The sequence below is a fragment of the Tamandua tetradactyla genome, chromosome 7 (genome assembly GCF_023851605.1).
Source record: "Tamandua tetradactyla isolate mTamTet1 chromosome 7, mTamTet1.pri, whole genome shotgun sequence".
Taxonomy (NCBI): Eukaryota; Metazoa; Chordata; class Mammalia; order Pilosa; family Myrmecophagidae; genus Tamandua; species Tamandua tetradactyla.
The window spans coordinates 83,601,290-83,622,526 of record NC_135333.1 but is presented as its reverse complement, the minus strand read 5'-3'; the positions used below and the strand labels follow the sequence as shown (position 1 = coordinate 83,622,526).

Below are 21,237 nucleotides of genomic sequence, written 5' to 3'. Positions count from 1 at the left end.
CGGCAGACAGCAATTTCCGTTGCAGTTTAATGCAGGCAGGACATAGCAATTTGAGCCAGACTAACCCTCAGTTTAAATCTTGGCTCTGTGAACTACTAGTACTTGTATGGCCTAAAAAGTAAAGTTCTCAGCCTGTTTCTTCCTCTGAACATATCAGTAACTATACCTAACACAGAAGGTATTTTAATCTTTGAGACAATGTATGTGAGGCACTCCGCACACAAATAGAGAATGCTTAATATATGTTGTTAATAGATACAAAATTGTATCTATATTATTCTTTTCATGTTACAGAAAATTTACTCTGAATCAAATAATCTTTGAGTGCCTAGATATATAATATTTAAGTGGAAATTTCTGAAATGCTAATGGTCACAGAAGATCTTCCAGCTGTTTTCAGATTATTTTTATTGGAGGCATGTGATGTAATGGAAGAACCCCACATTGGTTTGTCTGCCTCCACCTTGGACAAGTCATGTAGCCCAGTTTGGGTCGCTGTATCTGTAGAATGACATTGCTGGTGCTTTACCTGAAGACGAAGGTGAACCCAGTGTTCAGTTGAGGTGCTGGTCATGTCTAGGGCCCATGACTGTGTAAGAGAATAAAGTGGCCCATTGACTGTGGAGTCATTGTGGGATCCCACATGGCAATCCAGGCCTTACCTTTAATGTTTGGCCCTGGGGCTGAGGGAATATTTTGACCTCTGAAACAGGGTTTGGTTTGTTTAAAAAATTAAAATTAATCATGTGCTCTCCGAGGCTTAAAAAGTTTGCTTACCTCTGTTAGATGAGTTTAGTCATCTAAAATATCAGGGTTCCTTTTAGTAAATTTAATTCCCCACTAAATGATACTTTCATATGCTGTACACATGAATTTGGTATATATAATTCCACTATCAAACTAGTGGTTATGAATAAAACTGTTTCATCTTAATTGAAATGCAGTCCTTTTATGAAAAAAGACTGTCAATCAACTTTTATGCCAATTTTTTCTTTTTCAAGTTATTCAGGAGTAAATTGGATGGGATTCTGGTTAGAAATTTACTTGCAAAGAAGTTATTTTTCAGGATATTGCTACAAAAAGTTTTTTTATAAAAGAGGATGTGGGAGAGAGGATGAGGAACTTGAATTTTAATTACATCTCTACAAAGAAAACTCTTGACAAGTGTACTCACTCACCCATTCAGTAAATATTTGTTATGGGTAAGAGTGATACGGAGACGACAAAAATGATTTCTGCTGAAGTAGACCTAGTGTAAACAAAACATAAGACTATTTTCATTATTAAAAATAGCAAAATATGAAACAGTCTTGCATCATTAATTCAAATAAAATGACACAGTTAATATATATATTCAGAGAAAACTGCCTTTCCTTTCTGTCCCTAAACTTCCCATCCACATTTTTTCTGCTTATATTTGCAGGACTGTTATATAGGGGAAAAATGAAACAGACAACAAATCAAAACTTGTAAACCATTTTGTTGGTAATATTTGATATCTTCAGTTTGAATTATGCTACTGCAGTTTTGAGCCGGGCCTTTTTATTGGACTTACACTCCAAGAAATACCTCCAACAAACATCTTTGTTGGGAGTGTCCTGTTTGCAAGTTCTGTTTATTCTAAGGACAATGAAGAATTGTGTTTCAATTCCAAGTTTCCAGAATGCTAAGAATTCTAGATTGCCCTTACCATCTGACTAACAAGACTGAAGTTTGATTTTATCTACTAGAATTATAGTATTTCAAATCATAATCAACATTTGAGGAAAAGAAAATGCTTTTTTTTCCATTTTCAAAAATAGCAAAATATGAAACAATCTTGCATCATTAATTCAAACAAAATGACACAGTGAATGCATATGCAGAGAGAATGTCCTTTCTTCTCCATCCGTAAACTTTCCTGCATGGTTCATGATGGATGAGGATTATCTACACGTTGATAAACACGCTGGCAAATGCAAATGAGGACAATTGTGGGATCAAACTGACCTAATGAAATAGAACAATGTAGAGACCTTACAAATATTAGAAGCAGTCACATTATTGGGTCAAGTTAATATGGGGGAAATAACAATTTTAGGTTTATACCTGGGTTTAATCCTGGCTCTGTCTCTCCCAAGGTTAAGTAATTTACTTAACCACTCCTAGTTTCAGTTTCCTCAACTGTTAAATGGGGATCCTGACACCAAAAAAGCTATTAAGATTAAATGATATAGTTTTTAGATGGGCAGTTACCTAAGAGTTTTGGTCCCCATTCTGACTTGCAGAATATCCTTGATCCTTCCTCTGTGCATTTGAAGGATATTACGTGACCACTGATACTGGAATGATCTTCTTACCAGAATTGTTTTCTTAGCCCAACATCTTCTCTGGATGGGTACCTGTGCATTTGTGGAAAGCAGAAAGTATTGGATTGTGAGCTGGTGTATTCTCAGTAGGGTTGCTCATTAGGGTGGTCTCTACCTTACATCTGCTTTTCCTGGGGGTGGGAGTGGGACAGGTCCTTCTTGTGCAGCTGTGGTGGAGGAAGCAAAGCTGACTATATAATAGAGCTGAAGACTAAAGATGCTGCTCTGATGAACCTTCTCTCCCTAGTCAGAGGAGTGCTAGTAGGTCAGGAAAGAGGAGATGTGTGGCTTGACTCAGTTCCAGAGAAGCAGAGGCATATAGCTACCTGTGGCAGCCTCCTATCCAGAAGCCCCAAAGTCTCATTGACGGGTACAGGTACAGCCTCAGAAGGAACCACACCCAGCTTTACCACCACTCAACCCATTCCCTGCATTCCCATTATAAGATCTAAATTTATTGTAGTCTTTTGGAAATTTAACCTTCAAACACATTTCTTAGAGAGCTGCTTATACACATTAAAATAAGGCAGGATTGTGTTTAGCAATATATTTTTAATGCATTGAATTCATAGAAGGATATTAACATTAGTTTTATTCCTTTACAACCATGGTCACTTATAGTGTCACATTTAAATGAATGATAGAAGAGCTAATAATCCAAAATTCTAAAACCCTGAGATCATTTGCTATGCAGATTTTTGTATTATTACATTTCAAGGGAAAGGAGCTTAAAACATTATATATTCTGATTCTATCCTAACATCATCACTCAGATGATATTTGAAGGAGACCAAGAGCTGGCTTAATTTTCTAACAGTATTCTTTTTTTTAATTTTACTGTTTTTTATTTACTTTTTTTAATTAGATAAATTGAAGGTTTACAGAAAAATCATGTAAAAATGATAGCATTCCCACATACCCCCGTTGTTGACATTAGTGTGGTACCTTTGTTACAATTGTTGAAAGAATATTAAAACTGCACAGATAAACTACAGTCCATATTTACACCAGGCCTAGTTTTTCCCCATATACCACCCTATTATTAACACCTTGCTTTAGTGCAGAATATTTGTTACAATTCATGAAACTATTATCCATTGTCCACGAGAAGGCTCACTCCATTATACTGTCCTATGTTGTATCTTTTAATGTTTATCCCAGTAACATACATACAATCTAAAATTTCCTCTTTTAATCTCATTCACATATATAACTCAGTGCTGTGAGTTACACTCCCAATAATGACAGAATTTCTATTTAGGTTGACTGTAAAGTTTTGAGTATGGATGGATGATGGTGATGTAGCAGTATTCTTTTACCCCAGACAAGTATTTAAGTTCATAAATTCCTTTACACATAACCATTAGGCAATAGGGACAAGTGTTCTACTAGGAATATAGTTAATAAATGGGCACAAAGAAAAATTCAACAGCCTGAGTAATTAATATAAAGAATTTGCATCTGAATTAAAAGGTTTGAAATTAACTATCATCTTCATTCTCTGTAACATGTTTAAATATATTGGGTGTATTATCTAGCATACACCTAGGATCAAAAACAAAGACAGTTTTTGAAAGAGGAAAGAAATTATACATTTAAAATCCTTCTGTTTAAAATTTATTTTGTTCACAGGCTTTTCAGAAATCAGAAAACAAGGCTTCAGGTCATCATTTTTTTGAAGTTGTGTCCTCTGCGATTGCTGTAGAGGCCATGCTTCTTTCTCTCTTGGCTATGAAGTTTCTATATTTGGAAACATATTTTTTCTTTAAAATGAAAAGTACTGCAATACTCAGGAAAATGGACATTGCTCCCAATATCACCGTTAGTCCCAGATATATGTGTCTAGAAGGAGAGAGAATCTCAGTTATAATCATTCCAACCACCCAAACTGAGGAAAAATGAAAAAGAATAATCATAATTTGCAGGTGGTTTACTTTAAAAATGCAAATTCATTGGCTATTAGAGGCCTTTCTGTGAACACAGCAGACTATTGAAAGCCGTTTGCTATTATAAAGCAATTTCTTAGTAATAACATCATTTTCAGTTACTATGAATTACATAATCAGTTCCATCCTCTCTGTAAATCATTCCCTTAGACCAGGCGACCATACCCGTTTGCCCAGATCATCCCTAGTTTATGCTACTGTTGCCCCAGTGTAATTTTTAATAGTGCCCCCTTTCATGCTCAAAAGTATCCAGGTTTGAATGACAAATTATGTGGTTACCCTCCCTCAGATCTTGCCCAGATTCACTTCTACTGAAAAAGTGCAGGAAGCACTGCTAAGGTCAATCAGAGCTCCCAGGAGAGCAGGGTAAAGCTTAAATCAGTGCCTTCTGTGAGAAGCCTGCAGCTCTACATTCTGTTTGAAGATGGTAAGATATGGACGGGCAGGTTGAATGAGTCATTCCGGTCTCCTTGTATACAGACCCTCAGTCTCTGAGTTATATTGTCTTTACATGAGAGTGAATATAGCCTTAGCAAATATGTGAGTGAAGTCCAAATTATACTCACAGATTGGGTCCCCTTCAAAGACCGAAATAAATTTCTCACATTACATCAAAGCCTATTAAATCCAACAAACTTATTTGAGGTGGGCTGCTCAATTCAAATCCAATTTACACAAATCAGTACCAGGTTTATGTCTCTAGAAAATGCTCGGCTTATAAATCTAAAAAAAAAAAAAAAATCCTTCCGGCTTTTAAACCATTGAAGCATTGCTTTTAGCAATAAGGGGACTAAATGTTTGATGAATTGAACTGAATGATACCACAGTGAGAAAGCCATGCCTCCAACCCCCATACACAAACAGAGAAAACCTTTTACTTTTATGCACTTCAAGTACTGGAATAATTGAACATCAGTTTGGCCGTAAAAGCCAGACAGATTTAGAGCCAAATCCAACTCTTGCCCAGGGGGATTATATCTGACGTAAATGGTACAGTTTGGCTCAGTTTGAAAAAGAATAGATTTAAGCCCCAAATGTGACCTAAATTTAAATGCTTCTGAGTTTCAGGGAATTACTTACCCCTTTGTGTGCATAAACTTTCAAAATTCTCTTTTCTGGAATTTTATGTAATATTAAAAATATTACTACTCATTTAAAGTGGGAATCAAGGTTAGTAATGAGGAGGAAAAACAAAAACAAAGATCTATTCAAATAATGAAATAATGGAAGAAGTCTGTAAAAGAGAACATGCTTTTTGATTAGATGCTCCTTTCCTTTCAGGGTAAGTATGTGAAGAGTTATTAGTGTCAGTTGCAGTATGCACATTGGGGATGTTGGAGTAGCGAGATGCTGGAAGCCATTTGATCGAGTACCTAAAAGCATCTGAATCGTAGAATCTGCAGGATCCTTTACTTCCACATCTTTGAATTCCCCATTTGAGACATGAGGTGTCAATCAAAACTCCAAAATATACTGGAGCTGGGATTCCTGCTGTGAGGAAAAACAGTGCACATCATTTTGGTTATCCTATATGGAGGCACTTACTTTTAGACTAAGAAAGACAGTTTTGGAGATAACAGGGCTTCAATTAATAGATGGACAAGTAAAGGAAGAGTCAGATCCCATCTACTAAATATCAGTATCAGGCAGCTGCTTCAAGACCCAAATGGTGATTGGATGTAAAATGAAATTTTAGTTGATACAGAAAATTACAGAAAAAAGTTGATTAGGAATGTGGTACCAGATTACACATTGAAATATTCCAACTCTCTCTCTCTCTAGCCCAGTCTTTTCTCTGCAGCTCTAGAATCATGATATAACTGCCCTGTTATACATCAAGGAGATGTCTCTCAAGCACTTGGAACACAACTTGAGCTCATCTTCTTCCTTCACAAAGCTGTCCCCTATTCACTGGAAATTCTTGGAAGTCATCTTTAACACCATCATCACATTTAGTTTGTACCCAAATCATGCCAATTCCACCTCCCTGGTATATCTTAAACACGTTCCCTTCTCTCCATTCCTACTGCCACCACTTTTATCCTGATTTAAAGCAACAACCAATTGCTGATTCTTTCTGATTTCTCCCTTAACCCATGCCAATCAATTCATCATAGAGATGCTAGATCATTCAATTAAATAGGTAAATATCCAAGAATTGTTCTCAATACAAGAATAGCTAACTAGCCACTGAGCCCCATCTACATTTCCCACCTTATTCTAGGCAACATTCATTGCTTTTTATTTCAGACTCCTACTTTACTTGATTTCTTTCAGTGCTTAAAATAGTCTTCCCTCTTTCTTACATACCTTCTGATGCTTTCTTTAAAGCTCTTTCCCTTTCTCTTCCTTTTTAACATTCATCCACCTTTGAATTTCAGTTTAAATGTTACTCCTTCAGGAAAGGCTGTTTTAATCCCCTGAACTGCATTAGTTCTTTTGCTCTGCATCCCATAGCATTTTTGCTTCCATTTAGAAACTTCCAATGCTCCTGTGATGGCTTGCTGAGTGTCTGCCTTTCCTGTGAGACTGTAAGCTCCACAGGAGCAGGGGCCAGGTTATTCTTAATCAGGCTATAAGCCCCAGTAGGTTCTCAATGTATGTTCATTGAGAATTCAATCCCTCTTTGGAAAATAAAGATGTCTCTCATATACAAATTTCAGCACAAGTATATTAATGACTTCTCACCTTAAAATATTTTGGCTAACACTTGTATATAAGAGACACCGTAAACTGTGATCTTCTTCATCATGGTGAGTCATTGTCCAAGTTTAATTCAGGCTTTACCAAAACATGCTCCATCTGTGGTCTGCTCACAGCTCAATTTTATATTTTGTATGGTTCAAACTGATGGTCCATTCACAGCTGTTAGTTAGTCTGCATAGGTTTTGCTTTTTATTTTATTATTTCAATTAGTAGATGATTTTAAAGGCCAGAATATTTTATTATAGAAAATCACAAGTTTTGTATTCTCTTGAAAACTGCCGAATTTAGCTAACAGTTGGCTGGAGTTGAATAGCAGATGCCTCCGTCTTTGCCCTTCCACCTTTTGCAAAGACAAGGAGTTCACTTTCCAACTCTGTTAAGCCTCCTCCCTGCCTAGTCACTCATTTACTTCGATTGCCTGGACTTTTTCTACATTTATCTCCTTTATATATTTTATCATCTGTTTTAAAATTTCTGTTTATGCTTAAATAGGATGAAATATTCACACTGAATCTTAAAAGACCTAGGAATATTTGTGGCCCTTCGAAACTTCAGAGATTATCCATTTGTTCCTTGATGACAAACAGGAAATATTGAAAAAAAAGAACAATATTTTCTCTTTGAGGTCTATCTAAATTTTTCAAATACCCATGTAATAATTGAGTCAATTAAGAACTGTCAGTGGTGGCTTAAACTTTAGGTAAAAGATGTCTTAAGGGAACAGAATATTCACATAGACACAAGGTTTCACATCACAGATTACTTACTAATTAAAAAGGAGAAAGGTACTTTTATGATGGAGAAAACTGGTGGACACCTTTTCCACCAGTAGATCAAACTTAAAATTCCCAATGATGGGACACATGTAAGTTATATGCTTCCTGATATGATGTACTGAGAAACACACAATATCACCTATGCAGTATTATTGTAAAAAATACTTCATCTGTGCATAATCAAAAGCAAACAATTAGACAAATCCAGTATGCTACAAAGCAACACTTTGCCTCTTAAAAAAATGTCATTGTTGCAAGACAAAAAAAATTATCAGGGTTATTGTTGGAGATCAAAAAAGATAACTTAATGGAATATGGAATTTTTATTAAATCCCTGATCAAAAGGGGAAAAATGCTAAAGAAGATATTAAAATTCTAATAAAATAAATTTGAATATGGAATGTATATTAGATACATTATTGTATCAATGTTCGGTTTCTTACATGTAATAATGGTATTGTGTTTATGCAAAGGATGTACTTCCTCTCTTAAGTTAAGGTCTTTGGGTAATGTGTCATGATGTATAATACATTTTTTTTCAAATGGTTGAGCAACATATATGTATGCTGAGAGAGGAGAAAAATTTTTGTTTTTGGACACACTTGATGAATCCAAGTGTCAGTTATACAGGTATACATTGTATTTCCTTCAACTTTTCTGTAGGTTTGAAATTTTTCAAAATAGTTGAAAGGGGGAGAGGAGAGGAAAATGGAACGTATAAATTGAAAGAGATTTGAGATGTGTATTACTCAAATGCAATATGTAGACCTTGTTTGGTTCTTGATTTTCAAACAATTTGTAAGGAAAGATATCAGTTAATTGAACACTAATTGGATAATTGATATTACAGTTTTTCTTAAGATGTGATAACCATAAGTTAAAAAAAATGTCTTTATCATTTAAATTAGAAGTACTTCCCAAAAAAATTGTATGGATGAAATGATAAGCTGTCAGAGACTTATTTCAGAATAATCAAATAGAAAAATGCATAGGGATACCGATGAATTAAGATGGGCCATGTTATCAGTTGCTGAAATTGACTAATGGATACATGGGAGTTCATTATGAACAAGCAGAGCACAATAAATATATATAAATATATAAATATATATATATATATATATATATATATATATATATATATATATATATCATGAGATCTGGAGTATTTGGTACCTATTTATTTATTTATTTTTACATGGGCAGGCACCGGGAATAGAACCTGTGTCCTCTGGCATGGCAGGCAAGCGTCCTTGCCTGCTGAGCCACCGTGGCCCACCCTGGTACCTATTTATTTTTATCAATTTTAAGTATAATGAGTCAGTGGCCTGGTGTCCTCTAAATTTATAAAATTATCATAATGGCACTCACAGTTTTACATATTTGATGTATTTCAAGACACTACCACTGTTATTATTTTGTTTGCTCCTGAAATTATCTAACTTTAAACTAATCTCTTCAAATTGGTCTTATTGGTCTTACTTTTCAGCACAAAAAAATATCCCATAATCATCTTATGCATTTTCAAACCCAGATTTGAATCAGTCATTTTTCCAAGATGGCATGGTTCCTTTAATGGAATTGATACTTAGATATTGTACACTGACTACTATGGGTGTATCTTTCTCCTGGGTTATCACGGCTTCTGGATTGTTCACACACACCCATGCTATGTATTATTTTAAAAAAAAAGTATGAGTTCCTAGTGATATCTTAAATTAAAATTTAAGAATGAGTTTTACTTAAATTATTTTATTTTATACTTTTTTTGCTTTTTGATTGCACTGAAAATATTTATTCCTAGTGATATAAACATCTTATTTGCTTTACCTTAAAATATATGATGATTTTGGCATAACAATACCAATATTAGTGTTAATGATAACACTATAATTGCAATGGAGGTATGGAGATATGATAAAACCTCTTTTTGAATCGTTTAAAGTATTTTCTGTATGTTTATGTCACCAATTCTATACACAGCTAGTTTTAGTTTGTTTTGAGAATCTCTTGATTTAGTTTAAATTTGTTTTCAAATTATATAAAACCTTTACATAATTCACAATAAAATTACATTAAGCAGCATTTACGAAGTCTCCTTTCCATCCTGTCCTCTCTTCCTTTTTTCCTTTCTTCCCCTATTACTAAACATTCCATTGTTACGTTTAAAAAAAAAATAAGAGCAAATATTTTTGTTTGTCTCTATTTCCACCTCTCAACACTTCTTATACAAAAGAAATCATACTATAAACATTATTCTGCATTTTATTTCTTTTCATTTAATGCCAGACCATGGAGATCAATTGTTAAGTTAGAGGCCTTGAGATCAATTGTTAAGTTAGAGGCCTTCTGCATTCACACTTATAGATGAATAGTTGTCCATTATGTGTTTTATCATAATTCATTTAACCAGTCTCAAACTGACAGACATTTAGACTGCTTGAAGTCTGTTACTATTAACAAATAATGCCACAATGATTAATCTTATGCATAATGGTTAGACACTTCATTTTTTGCTAGCAAAATTTTGTCATTTCTTAGAAATGACATTGCTGGTCAAAAGGTAAATCCTTATGTAATTTTGCTAGCTATTGCTAAATAACTCTATGTAAGAAAGTTATCATTTCCTTAACAGCAATGTGCAAGAATATCTATTTTCCAATTATTACGAATACAATTTGGTGATATGCCACTCTGATAAATAAAAAATTGTACTTCTATAGTTTTTTAAAAAAATTCTTATTCCTGGAGATGTTCTTGTTGATTAAAAAAAATACTAGAACAGTTGTAGTTTTACATAAAAATTATAAAGAAAGTCCCACACAAGTTGTTTTCCCTATGGTTAACATTTTGCAATTATGTGGTACCTTCATTACAATTGATGAAACAATATTATTAAATTATATGAACTATAATGCTTAGTTGTATTAGGGTTCGCTCTGTGTTGCAGTTTTTTTTTTAATTTTTATCCTAGTAGTCTAAAATTTCCCATTTTAACCACTTTCAAATATACAGTTGTGGTGTTAATTATAATCACAATATTGTGCAACCACCACCCACTGTTACCTTAATTTCCCATCACCCCAAACAGAAACTCTGTAACAATTAATCATTAATTCCCCGTTCTGTCCCCTCACCCCTGCCCCTTAACCCCTATTCTAGTTTCTGAATCGATAAATTTACATATGCAAATTATTTCATATCCGTAAGAATACAATTTTAAGTCTGCTGATTTATTCATTTGTTCATCCATTTGTCATGTTTCAGAGCTTCATTCCTTTTACAGCTGAATAATATTCCAGTATGTGTATATATGACATTTTATTTATCTATTCATCTTTCCATATATGAATTCAGAATGGCCCTACATTTATTTAGGTCTTTAATTTCTTTCAGCAATGTTTGTAGTTTTCTATGTCCAAGTTCTTTACAGCCCTGGTTAAATTTATTCCTAGATATATTGACTTATTTTATTTGTTATTGTAAATGGATAATTTTCTTGATTTACTTTCAGATTGTTCTTCGCTAGTGTGTGGAAATACCAGTGATATTTGCATACTGACCTGTACCCTACCAGTTGGGTAGGGTTCAGTTATTAGCTCTAGTAGATTTGTTTGGAATTTTTCAGGATTTTTTTATATATAGGATCATGTAATTTGCAAATAGGGACAGTTTTTCTTCTTCCTTTCCAATTTGTATGCCTTTTATTCCTTTGTCTGGACTAATCACCTAGCTTAAACTTCTAGTACAATGTTGAATAGCAGCGTCGAAAACAAGCATCCTTAATGTCTTGTTCACTCTTCATGTTGGTAGGGGGAGGTTTTCAGTTTATCACCATTAAGTGTGATGTTAGTGATGCGTTTTCCATGTATTCCCTTTATCATGTTGGAGAAATTTTGTACTATTCCTAGTATTCTAAGTATTTTTGGTCAAGAAGTGGTGGTATATTTTGACAAATGCCTTTTCTACATCGTTTGAGGAAAGTATATGTTTTTTTTTTTAATTCTCTATTTCACTTATCTGCAGTTTAATCTTTATTATATCCTTCTGCTACTCAGTTAGGGTTTTGCTTACTCTTCTTTTTCTAGTTCCTCAAAGTGTGAGGTTAAGTCACGAACTTCTTTTTTCTTTGTAAATGTATTCATTTAGAGTTATATATTTCCCTCTCAGCATGCCTTTGCTGCATCCCATAAGTTTTGTGATGTTGTGTTTTCATTTTGTAATTTTGTGGTTTCTTCTTTGACCCATTGGTTATTTAAGACTGTGTGATTTAATTTGTACATATTGGTCAATTTTCTAATTTATTTTTGTCAATTTGTTTTAATTCCAGCTTTATGTCATTGTAGTCAGAGAAGATACACTGTTTGATTTCAGTATTTTAAAATTTATTTGGACTTGCTTTGGGATCTAACATATGGTCTGTCCTAGAAGAGCATTCATGTGCACTGAAAAAGGATGTGTTTTCTGCTATTGGTGGGTGAAGGTTCTCTATATGTCTGCTAGGTCTAGTTGTTTTTATAGTATCATTCAGTTCTATTTCCTTTCAGATTTTTTGTTTAGATGTTTCATATTGTTAAAAGTGGTACTTTGATGTCTTCTACTACTAATGTAGACTGTCTATTTCTGACTTTAAGTCAGTCAATATTTTTTCATATTTTGGGGCTCTGCATTATATGAATGTATATGTACAATTGTTATGTCTTGTTGAAATGACCTCTTTACCAGTACATAATGTCATTTTTGTCCTCATAACAGTTTTTGACTGAAAGTCTATTTTTACCTGGTATTAGGGATAGGTAAAGTAACTTCTGGTAATGTAGGACCTTCTGCCATTTAGCTATTTTGTCTTCGTAAGTTTTATATCCTTTTTGTCCCTCAATTATGCTATTACTACCTATTTTTATATTTATTTGATCTTTTGTAGTAAACCATTTTGATTCCCTTCTCATTTTCTTCTAGATGTATTTTTCAGATATTTTCTTTGTGATAACCATAGGGCTTAAATTTAATATCCCAGATTTTAAATTTAATACCCTAAATCTGTAGCAATCTCATCTGACTTGATACCAGCTTAATTCAATAGTGTGCACAAAAAATTCTTACAGCCTCTATCCTCCTACATTTTTTTGTTCTCACAAATTATATGCATATACACTGTGTCCGAAATAATAAATTTATCCTTATTTATGTATTTGCATTTTATATCCTACGAATAGTAAAAATACTAGTGGAATTTATAATTATTCATGCAGTTACTTTTACTGGCTACCTTTCTTTATGCCACTTTGTGCTATCTAGTGTCCATTCATTTCAGTCTAAATGAATCCCTTTAGCAATGCTTGTAGTGGTGACAAACTCCCTTAGCAGGGGATGAATTAAACTTTCCCTAATTTTTGAAAGAAATTTTCATCAGATATAAAAATCTTAGTTGGCAATTATTTTCTTTCAGCCCTTAAATATTTTGTCCCATTGCTCCTTGTCTCCATAGTTTCTGATGAGAAATCAGAATTTAATCTTATTAGAGTTTGATTATAATGTGTCTGGGCATGGTTGTCTTCAACTTTATCCTGCTTTGGGATTATTGAGCTTTTGCTAAATTTTGGAGGTTTTCTGCCATTATTTCTTTGACTATTCCTTCTGCCCTGTTCTGTTTCTTATTCTTATGGGACTCTTATAATGTGCATATTGCTATGCTTTATGTTGTCCCCCAAGTCTTTTAGTGTCTGTTCACTTTTCTTCATTCTTTTTTTCTTTTTTCCCTGCTGCTCAGCCTGAACATTTCAGACTGATTCACTGATTCTTTCTTCTGCCAATTCCAATCTTCTATTGAAACCCTGTAGGGAATTTTTTATTTCAATTATTGTGGACAACTCCAGTAATTCTGTTTGATTCCCCTTTATTTCTTTCTCTTTTTTGAGATTCTTATTGTGTTCATATGCAATTTTTCTGATATCATTTAGTTCTTTCTCTGTGGATTCCTTTCGTTCTTTGAGAATATCGAAGGTCATTTTTTAATTATCTTTATCTGGCATTTTTTTGTTTGTGGTTTCTGAAGTTTTGTTCCTTTGGATGGGTCATCATTTCCTGTTTCTTTGTGTTTGTCTTATAATCTTTTGTTGCACTCTGTACATTTTAATATTTTAATGTGCTAACTCTGTAATTTAGTCCATGATCTCTCTGATCCTTAAGGTTTTATCCAGTTGGTGATATGACAGGGATTTTCCAGCAGCTAATAAAAACAAACAAGTTGGTCTTCTTGATTTGGCACTCACACAGTTACTACAACGCTTTACTGTTTTCTGGAGCTGTGTAGAAGAAGGCAGCTCTGCCAGATTTTGCTAGTTGTTAAAAATTCTGTGGGGGAATGGAACCCTGGAGTATCTCATGCCACAATCTTGGTTGATCAGAAGTTGGCTGTTTGCTCAGTCTAGTTTTAAATTATGCTTATTATGAGAGTTTGAGCCTCTTTTATATATTAAAAGTTATTCACATTTATTTATTCTATGAAATGGCTTTCCTATCTTTTATCCATTTTTCTGTATGGTTATTTGTCTTTTTCTTCTTAATATTTAGAAGCTCTCCAGTAGGTATATTAGCAAATTGTCTGTCACATAAATTGCATAATTGCTTCCCACAGTTTGTCATTTACTTTGATTTTGCTATGATAGTTTTGGCCTTTTTTCAGATATGTTTATATTTTTATGGAATCACTTTTATGAATTTTTTTTACTTGAAACTTTTCTTGTACTGTATATATTATATCTAGATTTCCAAAGATATAAATTAGGGTCAATAATCTGACATTTTTCTATAGAATCTCTATTTCTGTGTTGTAAAACTAAAGCCAGCCATGTGGCATATACCTCCATATTTGTTGCTTCTCCAACTCTATCAGGATTATATTGCATCAGCATATATATTATAGCCACTTTATATCAATATCTATATAAACCAAGTTTAATTTCAATATTCTAAAGCTCAGAGTTTGATTTTCTTCCAAGACAGTTCTTGTTTGTCAAATTACAGAGGAATATTTACAATTATTTTACTTTGTTCTTCAGAAAATAAACAACTGAAGGATAGAAATTTTCTATGCTTCATTCACTCTGTTTTTGCGTGTGTGTGTTTTAACTAATTCATATTGAAAAGTTTGGTGGCCAGAGAAAATATTCCAATAACATTTAAAAGAATTACCAAGTGAAAACCATACTTTGATTATTTGAATAATCAAATCTTTCTTCGTTATAACATATTTTAGGGAAGAACATTGAGAATAGGTGAAAAGAATTCCTTCCATTTAAATAACCAAACAACTCATATTTAGTTTTTGGCATTTCTCTTTGATACACTGCTTTTCTACTCTCCTCTTAGAGGGCTCTCCCATAATAGCAATAGATCTTTTGACAACAGGCCAGTATTGGAAGAGGAACACTGTTAATCAAACATTGTCATTAATCTCACCAGATCATTTATTATATCTTAGGTACTCAAAAAATGCCTCTTGAATAAAAGAAGAGAGAAGGAAGGAAAAAAACGAATGGAAAAGGAATATGTACTTCACCTGTGTAAATAAGTTATGCATTATAATTCTGTGAAAATATTTAGAAAAGTATTCAAAATACATTTGTGGTGGCTACCATAAGTTAAAGCATAGATTATACTTACCAAGGACTCTTATTGCTAAGGTGTAGATACCCAGGGCAAAAGACTTAAGTTGTGGCTTTATGCACCTAAAGTAATAAAAGCACAATTAAAAAAATATGGTCATGAAAACAAATAGAAATATTAGTGATAATCTACTTAATATACTCGAAATGATGTTAGTATTCAAGTAGCATTTATGGAGACTCCATTAGTATGCTAGGCATTGGGCTGGCAAAATATGAAAAAGCCGTGCTCACTTAACATCTAATGGCTCAAGAAGCTTATAGTTAATATTTCTAGAAGGCAAAGCACCACTATATGACATATTCAAATGCTGATGGGCAAAGTAAAATCAATTCAATCAGTAAAATAACAGATCCACAGAACATAAAGCCAAATTTCTAAGAAATCGTAAGAATTTGAAGGAACAGTAAAGAAATAATAGTGTGTAACTAGTTTTTTGTGGCATCTGGTATAAAAGCACAGGACTAAATTGACCAGAGTTAAAACGATCATTGTGGCATACTAAGTGATGGTGCTGAATAGAGAAGTCCTGAATTTATCAGCTAGCCCAAATTAACAAAAGCATCATTATATGTCTATATAGGCTTAACTGATTAGCCTATGGATCATAATTGTAATAATTATGATGATATATGATGGCTATTGAGTGTTAACAGTGGTGCTAAGTACTTCATATGTATCATCTCATTTAGTCTCTGCTTTAAAAGAGACTTTTGTCCTTCAACTCAAGGGAGCCCTTCTGATATAAAAAAATATACTTTGGTATATATGGGAGACTGGAAGTAAGGAAACTCCTTCCTATAATAGCCTGAGTCTTTCTTTACTTGGCCTAGTTGATTTCTTGGTGCAGTATATGATGGTGTGGAAGAAATGGCCCTGGTTTTGGCCATGAAGAAAAACTCTTTTTTTTCTAGGATTCTAGGAATTCTAGAGCAATGTGTTTCCATCTTTCTAAACCCATGCTCCCATTTCTCCATTTAAAATCCCATGTTTTCACCAAACTCAGTGTCTCATGTTCTCACTAAAATCTTTTGAATAACAGATTTGTGTAAATTACATTCTAAATTCTGTTTCTCTTTACTAATTAATTTACATAATATACACAAATATGGAAATTAAAGGTGAGGAGAGTATTTTTTGTTCGTCTCATTTTAGAAAAAAATTAATAGTCATCCTTGGAAAATAAGTGTTAATTTAAAAATCACCCATTTCACCTCATAAAAGATTGATTTCAGTAAAATATTTCTTTTTTATGTTTAATAACTTTTCTAAAATTTATACTATTTTTAGGTTATTTTGATCAATTGTGTAATATTTGCAAATCAATTATGTAACATTTGCAAAACTAATTCAATAACCCAGAAAATTTTTTCACTGAGCATCCTGGTTAGAAGACCAATATCTAAAAATTTGAATTTGTATAAATTTTTATGCTGACATATAGTAGGATAATAAATTTAAAATGTTCATTTAAAAATTATATTACAATAGAAGAAAATTCTATAAGGAAGTTGAATGACGATACAAGCAGAAGGAAGAAAAGAAAAGTTGTATCATTTTTGAATATTAAAGATGCTTCAAATAGTTTTTAATTGGGTGGTTTGGGTATCTGTTCACCATGTTCTTTAGATCCCATTGAATATATTAAAAGTGATTTAATCACTATTTATATCTCCTATATATATATAGGAGATCAGTGCTTAGTCACAAGTGAAACATGATAAAAATTTTTGTATACCAACTTAAAAATATGCAAGGGAGTACATAGCTTTAAAAATTCTTTTAGAAAGGTTTTGGGAAAAAAAGATATATGACATTACTGACACCGTTTTCATGGATTAGAATCACCAACTGATACAATAGCCATAAGATTCCCCCAGATAATCCTAATCAGGGAAAGAATACATGGAAAAATAATAACCTATATATAAAAATAAATGGAAAACATCTTGATATCATATGGGCCTTCAAAGTGTCTTTTAAATTGTACCAATCATAAATTTGGTGAAATTATATGTAATTTAATCACATCTTGTCTAGACTAGCTAAATTTTGTATACTAGCATTAGAAAGTAGCATACTCTATTTATTGAGTGATTTTAGTGATAAATAATCCTAATGCTGTTCTCCAGACCAGTGATTTGCAAATGTTTTTAACTAAGAGAACCTGTACTCAATCACATGTTTACACAAAGAAACTTTAAAGCAGGCAACATAGAAAACTGGCAAAAGGATGTGGGACCAAGTTCTCTAAGAGCTCTTTAAGGAGTCTTGATGCTTCCTCAGAACTGAATTTGACATCACTGCTCTAGATGATTATATTTCACTTTATATATTGATACTGGGAGAGAGAATCAGTGTTCACCTCAGAAGCAAAATGTATCCAGGTATGCCACCTAGGGATAAAGTATAGGATGTGATGACAGAAATTACAATGAAATACAGAAACATGTTGGGGCATCCATTGTCTTTCTGACATTTGCCCACTAGGGCTGAGGAATTTCCTGATTTAGACGCTGTAATTTCCACACACGTGCAGTTATGAAATATCTGTAACATAATAGGGATAAATATTTATTAAAAAGGCTCACAGTATGGTATACATGCATTCTATATACAATGGAGGACGTATTCTTGAACTTTTCTTTGTTAGGGCATATTGTACAAAGCAGAATCTATAGACATAAAACATTCTACTACCCAAATAGCAAATTTTAGTTGGTCTATAAGCTACTGACCCTACAGTAACAATCCTTTAGTAAATGCTACCAAATCCATGCATGCCTTACCACCTTCAACACCACTCTCAGGTCTAAGCCACTAGTCTTTCCTGCCTTGTCTGCAATGCTCAACCACTTTCCGCTCTCATATCCAGCATAGTCTAGACTCACAGTAACCAAGTGAGTCTTTTAAGAGATTGGTCAGATTGCATCACTACCCTCGACCAAGGCTTCCCATCATATTTAATAGAAAAGCTCCAATCCTCCTTGTGGCTGACAAACTACACAATGTAGGTCATGGATTCTACTCCAATCTCACCACTAAATGCTCTTCCCTCTCTTTGCTTCAGTCACACACATGGGTTCCTATTTTATCACTGCCAATTCTCAAACATGGCAGTCTACCCATGCCCTTTCTGTTTTCTCTGCGCAGGCAGCTCTTCTAGACAGCTGCATCATTGGCACCCACACTTCAGGTTTCTGCCCAGATATTACATTAGAGAGAATTTCCATGACCATCCATTCAAAATAGCACCACCACTCTCTTCATCCTCTTATCTTGATTTGTTTTTCTTCACAGTACTTATTACCCCCCCATCATGACACTATATATTTATTCTTAAGCTACATTTCCCCTTTAGAATATAACCTCTATGAAGGCCAAAATTACTTGCTTTGTCATTGTACACTACATAAAATATTGTCTCGCACATTTTAAGAATTCATTGAAAATCAGATAAATAAATGGATAGAATTTGAGAATATGACAGAATGTGTAGTTACTAGAAACATATTTCTGTAAATTGTTGTGTCAAGCTCAACTAGTAGGACTAGATAGCTAAGCAATGCACTTTTTATTATATCTGTTTCTTTCTTACATTTCCTGTATGAATTTGTATATAATGAATTGTCATTTCATACAAAGGATTTTATGAATTGGGGGATAAACAATGAGAATAAATAACAATGAACTAAACCCAGTATTTTCTTTTCCAGAAAGATGAGCAATATAGATTTCTTTTTATGCCATGCAAAAAGCTCTTGGATCTTGACTTTGCCACTTTCTAGATATGTGAGTTTGGGCAAGCCCTTTATATCTTAGAGCCTCGTTTCCTTATAAAGAAAATGGGTAAAATAATACATAATTACTTGAGGACCATGACATTTAAATGCAATTTTGTTTTTAAAGAATCTCTCTTAGATCCTAACATGTAATGTGTTCAAAGAATGATAGCTCCAGTTAAGAAAAATCTTCATGCAGTTATAAACAAAAGGTGTAGTAACTCAGTGGGGCAGGGGGCATGGGGGGAGGGAAGGATGGAAATAAATAAAAGAGAAGGAAGGTGGGTGAAAACTTTGATTTCAGGTAGCTGGGTGGTCTTATTCACTATTGCTAGACTGAACCTTCTAGCTCTGATAAAAGATGTCAAAATAATGGTATGATAAACAGCAAATTAACAAGAATTACTCTCTGCAAATGTTTCCTAAGCATTCATATTTAGTTGATAGGTATATATAAATAAATGTGGAATTTTTTTTACAGCCCTCTAGGGCTATCACATAATAATGGATTTCATCTGTTACAAGTAGAAAATAGTCTGAATACGGTGCTAATGTAAATAGTGAATGCAAGGAAGAGTGTATATTTGGGATAGAAATAAAAAGATGTGATTTAGACAGGTGCATCTGCTAATGACTGAGGTATATTATCTTTACAATTGATTTCTTACCTATACTTCTGACTTTATCTCCATCTTTCTACCCAATAGCAACCTTCCGTTCCAGTACATCTGCTCTGTTTTATTATCATTCAAATTAGCTTTATTTCTCAGGCAGAGATATCCCAGAACCTTTGGTCTCCTCACAATCAGGTCACTGATACTTTCATCTAAACCTCCTACCACTGAACTCTATTTGTCTGTTTTTTTCTGCAAACTCCACAGATCATTGGTCACAATGTCAAGTGATAAAGATCCCAAAGCAGACCTTAGTCGGTTGTATGATCTTGCACCTGGGACTTTCCCATCTCAAGGCTCATATGCTTTTTAAGTAAAATGGGAGAACTGGACAGGTAATTACAAAAGTCTCTTCCAGCTTGTTCTATGACTCTAATTCTTGTCCCACTGTTTTCAACAACTACTTTCCACTAGCGATGGCAGCACATTTCCTGATTCTACACACTCAAAAAGAACAGGGTCCTTCTCATTTGGTCTGCTGCTGGATCGGTGTCAAGCCGCCGCACATTTGGGTAATTATATATTATAACAGGCCCATGGACATACACATGAAGATTTCTTACAATATTTTTTCCACTCATGGTAGAGTTTTGACAACCAGCAAGACAAGCCGAAGCATATGTGACTCCATTTTCACCACACATAGGTTCCCATTTTGTCTCTGAACATTTGCACCTTGAGTTGCAGTCTGAAAAGAGAGCTCGTTCATGATAAGAGACAGGTTTGGTTCTGAAAGGAAACATGACAATATGAAGTATTACTTTCTAGTGGCGTTTAGAAGTTCCTATTTCTGAGTTAAGTGATATAAATGGCAGTGTCAACAAAGTTTGCATTTTGGAGACACAATTGTTATCAGAAATCATTTTTAAAAGTGTCAGCTTCTGATTTTTTTTTTCACTATTAGATTGGTATTAGGATTCTCTGCATTTTACAGATGAAGACACTGTGACTTAAAAAGGTTAAGTACTCTTCCCAAGATCTCACAACTAATTAGTGACAGAATTGGGATTCAAATCCAGTTGTCTGCATCTGAAACACTTGCATTTAACCTCTGAGGATACTATTGAATATATTTATTTTAGGTGCTCAATAAATTTGAGTTCTTTCCCTTTTCTTGTTTTTCATCCTTGTCATTTCCCAGTATCAGTTTCTTCCTCCTGTCTGAGAAGAAGAAGACTTTTTTCATCTGTAGCCCTTATATCTCTGCTTTCTACACTCTTCTCTGACATTGAATATACTTTATTAGTGCTTTTTCATGAATATTTCCCTGTTTGGGGAAAAAAGTTCTTCACTTCCTTTCAACACTATATTTCTCATTAACTATTTTTTCTTTTTAT

General features: G+C 33.6%; 1 protein-coding gene across 1 annotated transcript in view; it reads right to left on the bottom strand.

The window, feature by feature from the left end:
• Positions 1-4,015: 4,015 nt before the first annotated feature.
• SLCO1C1 (solute carrier organic anion transporter family member 1C1) overlaps positions 4,016-21,237 on the bottom strand; it is a 62,261-nt gene continuing 45,039 nt past the window's right edge. The window contains exons 12-16 of the mRNA XM_077168219.1: positions 20,464-20,629; positions 17,810-17,994; positions 15,442-15,506; positions 5,668-5,785; positions 4,016-4,190 (exon numbers count right to left, since the gene is read on the bottom strand). Coding sequence (XP_077024334.1) covers positions 4,016-4,190; positions 5,668-5,785; positions 15,442-15,506; positions 17,810-17,994; positions 20,464-20,629 — 709 coding nt within the window. The remainder of the gene's footprint in view (positions 4,191-5,667; positions 5,786-15,441; positions 15,507-17,809; positions 17,995-20,463; positions 20,630-21,237) is intronic.